The sequence below is a fragment of the Thamnophis elegans genome, chromosome 2 (genome assembly GCF_009769535.1).
Source record: "Thamnophis elegans isolate rThaEle1 chromosome 2, rThaEle1.pri, whole genome shotgun sequence".
Taxonomy (NCBI): domain Eukaryota; kingdom Metazoa; phylum Chordata; class Lepidosauria; order Squamata; family Colubridae; genus Thamnophis; species Thamnophis elegans.
Window position 1 is genome coordinate 54,657,727 of NC_045542.1, and position 8,109 is coordinate 54,665,835.

An 8,109-nucleotide genomic window follows, 5' to 3' on the forward strand; every position below is an offset into this window, starting at 1 on the left:
TGTCCAAAGCACGTTGACTCTCTATGTTCTCTATGTTCACCTGCCGAATATGTCACCAATATCTGTTACTACAATGCATAATTATTTTAACCATTTCACTAGCACAAAGTAATTACAGTACTCACAACTCATTTGTTAATTTTTTTGCAAGTAAATTAAGAAGAATTCACAGTTCATTGCAAAGATGACAGAATAATCCCAATAATTTGTGAATTGATTTTTGTAAGAACAACATAAATCAAATCCCAAAAACACAGGGGTACTTACCTCCTGCCTCTGCTTTTATTACGCCCTTGATATAATTTGCTCCAAACACGGGTTGCTTAATTTCACATTCTTTCATTAAATAAAAGGGCATCATGAAAGACTGCATTGCATCTTTTCCCTTAGATACAAAAATGACCTGCAAGCAAAATGAGTACAGATTTTAATGTTTAGAATCAGAAAAACAAAACACTAGATTTCATTGCTACACACTAAGAAAATCTCAAATGATATTTTATAACTACCTAATACTTCAATTAATGATTCTAAATTCTTCAGAAAATAGGAACCAACAATTTATTTGATTGATACTATGATGCAGCAATATTAATCTAGTTCTAGATAGCTTTTAAATTCTCAAGCTCAGCTGACATACAGTATTAATCAAATAGCAATAGCATTTAGGCTTACATACTGCCCCATAGTGCTTTACAGCAGTTTACAATGTCAAAGCATTATTTGCACACTGGGCGCTACAATCTAAGTCATTTTACCAACTTGGGAAGGATGGAATGCTGAGTCAACCTTGAGCCCCATCAGGATGAACTCCTGGCTGTGAGCAGAGTTTGCCTGCAATACTGGATTTAAGGACTGCACCACCAGGGCTCTTATGCAAAGGGCTTGAAATACCTACCTGCCCATGTACTTTCAAGTTACTGAAGCAGTTAAGCCATTCTAGCACCTCTTTTTACTAGCTCCAGCTTGCTCTCCCAACATAATTCTAGTACTGCAACTGAGAATAATCAAACTAGCCATTGAAAATGAAAACTCATCATAAAACCTCAAGGGATAAGGGCACTGCAAAATCATGCCATCTGTTACAAGGCCAACTCTTTTTTGTAAGCCCTCAGCCACTGCTTCATGTTGCCTAGAAGATCTGAACTTCAAATTATGGGACAGAAAAGGAGAAGAAAGGACAAGGCCAGCCTTACAACTACCATCTTTGCTGTTCCTATTTATAATTCAACTCATTTTATGTTCCTTTTCATTTGGCTTTTGGACTTACCAAGCATAAAAATGCTAATTCCAAAAGTCAGCCATGTTAATACAAAGATTAAATGCAATTACCCAATTTTTAACAGATGGAAATACATTAATACTTCTCCCATATCAACATATTTAAACCAGAATACCAAAGGTTTAGATTATAGGTCCTCAAACTACGGCCCGTGGACAGCATGCAGCCCACAGAAGCTACTAATGCAGGCCGCACAGGACCACAAGGCTGCCCCCGCCCACATCGCCCCACCGAGTGCAGGACTTACCTTCAGAAACCCCACTGGCTGGAACTGAAAGATAAAGCCAACAATTCTGGCCTGTAGAAAGGTTCTGGTGGTGCCCCAGGAGGCCCAATATCGGGCCATTTCCCCCCCTTTTATGGCCAAAACCCAGGCCATTTTCACCCATTTTTTGCCTGCAGAATGCTTCTGGAGGTGGGGGAGGTGAAAAATGGTATGGGCAGATGCTCCAGGAGGCAAAAAAATGGGAGGAAACGGCCTGTTTTGGGCCAAAAAATGGACCATTTTCACCCGTTTTTTTTCCTGAAGAGACATTCTGGAAGCAGGGAAGTGCACAGAAGCCTCAGGAGGCAAAAAACTGGGCCATTTTCACCCACCTTTGGACAAAAAATGGGCCTTTGGACACCTTTGGACAAAAAATGGGCCATTTTCACCTGGTTTTTGCCTGCAGAGATGATCTGGAGGCGGGAGAGCTGAAAAATGGGATGCACAGAAACCTTGGGAGGCCAAAAATGGGCCCCGTTTTTCACCTTCCCCACGTCCAGAAGATAGATACAGAGAAGAGAGATAGACAGAGAGAGAGAGAGAGAGAAAGACAGAGACAGAGAGAGACAGAGAGAGTGAGTCAGAAAGAGAGAAGACAGACTTGTTGATTGTAAGCTCCTTGGGCTGAGAAAAATTGCTGCAAAACTGAATTTCCTGAAGTGGACCACTAGACTTCCAAACAACTGAAAAAACAATCTAGTTCAAAGAAATGTCAATCAACAGAGCAACATGCAAACAAAAGCAAATAAAACACCCCGGGAGCAAAACAAATTAAAGTTTAATTTGTGTGCACTGTTTAATGGACTGTTAAATTGTCCACTCCCACCTAGTTACATGACCTAACCACACCCACCCAGTCACATGACCACCTAGTCCCCCAACAGTCTGAGGGACTGTGAATTGGCCCCGTTTAATAAGTTTGAGAACCCCTGGTTTAGATAGAGACAACTATCAGGAGTTTTAGGATGTTTTTCTCTGTGCATGTAAAAAATACATATTGCTGACTTACTCGATAGGGAGTCATGAAGACACTGCCTTTCTTGGTCCCTTTAAATGCCTCTGGCATCTGTTCCATATCATGGAATGTCATTTCAATGTGCTCGTAATTCATCAAGATGCTATACTCAAACAAAACAAACATCAGATACTAAGTTTTACTTTCCAGTCATTCTTTTAGGTCTAAGACATATAATATATGCTTTAACATCACTAGCACAATAGTTCAACAAATGCAACCTGTAGATTACTAAATACAAATAGGCACACAATTATTATCAGTGAGATTGTCAGCAACTCTTTTTGCTGAAAAATGTGAACATGAAAATATCACCCAAAAAATGAGCCAATGTTATTCAGCATGAGTAATGCCAAAGGCAGTATTCTTAACACAGCCAAAGCTACTATGTATGAAATGGTATAATTCAGTAAAATGAATACTTTATTTATTCCACTCACTTTTAATACTGTAGCCGCAATATCAAACTATTATATCTGCCACTTAGGTAGGATTGTTACCTCAATGCATGTATTTTGTACAGCCTGAATTGAGTCAAATTTTCAGCTCTCCTAGTCTTCTATTCTTCCATAAGATTGACTGAAAAAGTTCCTATCAGCCTTTCTCAGTATTGTATATTGTACCTGTTCCTAAACTCTGCAGCAATAAAACTGGTGCTCTCTACTGTTACTCTATAATCTTTGCTTATAATGGTGCTAAAATCAGACCTCAGTCTGATGATTTATTATCTTTTAATGCTGAAGTCATGTTTTCATTTTTATACGCTCTTTTTCATTGCTTCCAGTGAAGAAACCTATATAGAAAACTTAGTAACGTGAGAGTATTCAATATACCCTCCCACTTCCAAAATGCATTTGCTTTTTCTTGACAAAAGAAGAACAAGGAATGGCAAAATCATGTTCAGATGAGAAGAGCAGACATGGTGGTAGATTATACTATTTCATAATATTAACATGACATCAAGAAGCCTTCTGGTAATTTAACTTTGCATTGGACAAAATTATTACAAGATACTTATGGCATAAGCTTTTTCCTATTGTGGAAATATATATTCTGAGGATATTCTTGGAACTTTACCAAAGTTTATTTCCATCTTTAGTTATATTATTTTGAGTATTAATTCTTGCTATTAATTCATTTGATTTTGTTTGGATTTGTTGTATTTATTTTCCATGACTATTACAATTTACCTTTTTGTTTGCATATTGGTTGTTTCAATGTACTTGCATAAATATGGAACACCTTTTCTGTTATGGGTGCATTTATTGGTTGTTTTATAAAATTCCATGAGTCTATATTGATTCAGCAATATATGAGTACAATAAAGTTATAAATATTTGAGAAATAGCTAAAGCAAGTTGCAATAAGAAAAATCACTATGTAATTTGGAATATTTACCTGTGTCAGCTTTTTCTGTAATTCCTATTCCCCTGAAGGTTACATTAACAAATGGAGTGTTGCCACTACATTGATTGTCAATGTTCCAACTTTTATTTTCATTTGTTTTCTGAATTTTACTATTTATTCTCCCAGCTCTGTCTAGTATTCCTTCCAACTTCTTTCTCCAAAAAGTGTGTGTTGAAACTCTGATTTTTAAGCTGACTCTTGAGCTGGCTTGCATCTATTGATTTGCCAACTGCTCAGATTGGCGCATATTGCCCACAATGGAAAAAGCTATCTATATTACTGATACTTACAACTAGTAATATCATTCTGCCGTAGGTGAAAGGGAATAATAAAGAAATCTTATTTGTTTTAAAGTATCTTCATGGGAAATGAGGGAATAAATTCAAGTCTTTGGAAACAAAAAACAAACACTCTTTACAAAATTTTAGGAGCTGAGGATATTTAGAAAAACATGTTAGGCTCAGGACAAATTCTATTACATACAATTCTTAGTTTTTTTTCCATTGTTAGCTAATTTTGTTTTAATCTTACTATGCCTTTCAGCCGCACAAAAGCTAAGAAATTTCAGGAAAATGACCATATTGCAGCATAACAAAAAAGGTCATAGTACTATTTGTGATCGAAAGGATCGAGTGGGACACTCGCACAATGAAAAGACAAAAAAAAGGCGAGATCAGGGAGGAGATCAGGAACTTTCTTTCCCCGCCCCTGGAGGCGGGGCATCTGCGAAAGGGCGGGGCCCCGGGAATCAGGAGCCGGGGAGTAAAGGGGGAAGAGCCGCTGACGCAGTATACTCAGACCGGACCCCACGAGCCACAAATGCTGCCCCCAGTACCTTTCGCTGTTATTGATAATGACACCGCCTCCATCCGAATGGTTCCTGTTCAGCGCCATGGCCGCTAAGTAACTGACGACTCTCTATCCAACGCCCGCTGGACTGAGAGGCTCTTAGCCGTTAATAAAGCGGCTCTACGCAAGTTCTGCGAGCGACTTCCGGCTTAGAGGAGCTCTAGGCAACGAACAGAACCGGAAGAGGAATAAAGCAACGACGGGCGATGCCAAGGCGTGATGGGAAATGTAGTTCATTGGTTTAAAAGGTGGCTCTTGACCACGGTAAAATTTGCGGGAAAGTGGGAGGGGTGGAGTTTCTAATCACAAACCCCGTCTGTATATGACGCTGGATAAATACACTAGATTCTATTCACAATAATTGATGCTTTAGTAAGCGTAACTGGGCAATGTCGGAATAAAATTTAAAGTTACCTAATGCTAGTCTCTTAAAGTTTTGCTAATTAGATACAATACTTTCAGATTCTGATACTACTTACTTTGCTTCCTTAAAACTATCCCTAGTGCATTTTGGATTATTCCTGCATGTTTTGGTGAATATGTCCTTCTAGAAGTATTAATGGGCAACTCTCATAAGATGTTGCAAAAATAAAAGTTGTCTGAAGGAAACTTGCTTCCAGACATACGTATTTAGAAAGATAGGTCACCTTGAAACTCCTGTTCCATCTGGAGAATATTGGATAAATACTGAACCTATTTCTGTTACACAGGCATAATTGAAGGTTTCAATGTTAAATGGCTTGCAATCTGATTCTCAAAGACTGATGATTATGTTAGGACCACATCTAGCTCTAGCCAGTAAGAGCTGCAAGAGAAATTTTCTGATGTCACTTTTGTCAGACTCATTCACAGTATCTGACACATAGAAGTGGGTTTATTCTTGTGTTGCTCCTAAACAGTAGAATGCCTTCTTTCTTCCATTATAAAGACAGCTCAGATTATTTTACAGCCCATGGGCGACATCTGGCCCTTTGGCTATCCCTATCCAGCCTGCATAAGATCAATAAAAATTAAGAGATCAAATGTAAATAAGTGCCACCATGCATACAACTGCATTTGCTTTTATTTTGGATGCAAATTTTTAAATATATATGTATGTACATATATGTGTGTGCATGCATATCAATAACATTTTCAGATCTCTATTAGTTCAGCCTTCCACAACAGACCTCTTATGTGATCTCTTGGGAACATTACTTGCCTATCCTGGTCTAGATGCATCTCTAACCAAGCTCTTCTAATGAATGCTTCTTTTGGTTTTAATGTATACCTTTGAATTTCTGTTGTATTTGTTCTGTATGTTTTTTAATTGCCAGATGCTCTCAGGGCTCAAATAAAAAGGTGTAAAATACCGTAGTTTATTTCAATTTGGCTCATTCCATTTCTTTCCAGAAACCATTCTGTGGTTTATACATAATTAATGTGTAGTTTGTTACTCACACATAATTGCTTAGTCATGTGAATAATGATTTTCACTTCAAATTAATTCCTCTACATATTTGTGCTGCTCCTTAAAGGATGGGGCCCTCCATTCACAATATACACAAAAATTTGGCATTGATGCCACATCCTCCTTTTTATACAACCAAGTTACTTTTCTTCTATCTTGTCTGTAATGAGCATGAATGAGGCAAAAAATATTTTATGTTTCTGATACATAACAAAGAATGTAACTTTCCCATTCACAGGAAGTTTGTCTTGCTTCCTGAATGATCTCTCAAGCATCCCTATCATAAAACCCTGCCTCCATCCTTTTTAGTTTTACAATCTATATAAAAATCCATATTACTCCTCTTTGGTTTCTATTTTTAGTGGGGCAGCAGGAAGTGAAAACTAATTTGCGGTACCTTAAAAGCTTAAGAATGATTATTGTATAAGCCTTCTAGTCATCTTTGAATTTCATTCAGTAATTCGAGGGAAGTTTTCAGATTGATTGGGGTTTTGTAAAAACCTCATTAAATTATGTTTTTGAAATGTGGCCTTTTCACTTTCCAAACCATCACTCTTTACTAAATGGTTAATACAACAATTTTCCTAGGTACATCAAAAATAAGTTTTCAGCTGAAAAGATTGGATAGTGAATGAAGAAACAAGCAAACTCAAGATCCTGTCAGTGGTATCCGTGAAAGTGATGATGCCCAAAGTACATGGTGATATTATGCAAGTATTAACCTACATAATCTTCTAATATCTGGTAGAAGCATGTAACTCATGGCATCTGCATGATATACATGTTTTGTCATTTGCCATTACACCACTCCATTTTTATAACAGGAACATATCTTCTTTCCTGTTCTCGTGTATAAAACACGCATGCTTATATTAAAAGCTCAAGAGCGTATGTAGAGAATCCATTTGGCTTTACTCTGGTCATGATGCCAACAAGAATAATCAAGTAATGCCCTCCTCTCTCATTTGCTGCTTTAATGCTTTGGGGAGGGCATTAAGTTAAACATTAATTAGTGTGAATGGAAAGAGAACAACTCATGATTTTGAGTCTGCCCTTTTAGCTATCTCAGTAATTTTGAACTATTAGATGTCATTAATCAGGTTTTTAGTTTTCTCAAACACCAGAATGTACTAGCTTAATGTTTCATTTCACCCTCCTTCAACATTACTGTATATTTTTTATAATAAAATGGATTAAATCATCTGAAGGCCAGATAAAGGTAGCAGAAAGCACATGGAACTGTTTTAGTCTTTGCCACATAGAGCAGGCACATTTACTGCCAAAGCAAAATAAATAAAAGCATCTTTTTGTGGTTTGAACTATTTCTTTAATTCCAGTTTATTGTGGTTTATGCCATGGATTTTTATAACAAAATTTCCTGGATGGCCCAGCTGTGGATAAAACACATTTTTCCAAAGTTTTCTCCCAAACTAAATGCTCTGAGAATCTTGTGTACAAATGAAACCTTATGATCAGATGTGGAACAATAACTAGGCAAGACCAGAATGTAATGAATGAGAGCTAGAAATATTAATTTTTAACCACATTATGACAAGATTGATGCTGGATTGTTCAGAAAGCTTAAAATACCTGCTGTATGCAATGGTCTAAGAATAATTACCATGTGATTATAAATGATTTCATGCTCTAAAGATTTGTATTGTTAATCCTTAACCAGGAAATATAAAGGAATTTCCAGTCTGCAGCCTCTTACTGGTGTCTAGCCTCCACATTTGCTTTTCATAACATTTGAAACTCCCTCTCTACTATCAAACTTGGTAGCATGACTGATAAAATATAATGATGTAGTTTCCTGAGAAGCTGAAACAGATGATTAAAAA

General features: G+C 37.1%; 1 protein-coding gene across 1 annotated transcript in view; it reads right to left on the reverse strand.

Moving 5' to 3' along the window:
• Nucleotides 1–4,968, reverse strand: part of WBP2 (WW domain binding protein 2) — a 30,053-nt gene extending 25,085 nt beyond the window's left edge. Inside the window, exons 1-3 of the mRNA XM_032210808.1 lie at nucleotides 4,805–4,968; nucleotides 2,557–2,665; nucleotides 268–403 (exon numbers count right to left, since the gene is read on the reverse strand). Of these exons, the coding sequence (XP_032066699.1) occupies nucleotides 268–403; nucleotides 2,557–2,665; nucleotides 4,805–4,863 (304 nt within the window). The 5' untranslated portion in view covers nucleotides 4,864–4,968. The remainder of the gene's footprint in view (nucleotides 1–267; nucleotides 404–2,556; nucleotides 2,666–4,804) is intronic.
• Nucleotides 4,969–8,109: the final 3,141 nt, after the last annotated feature.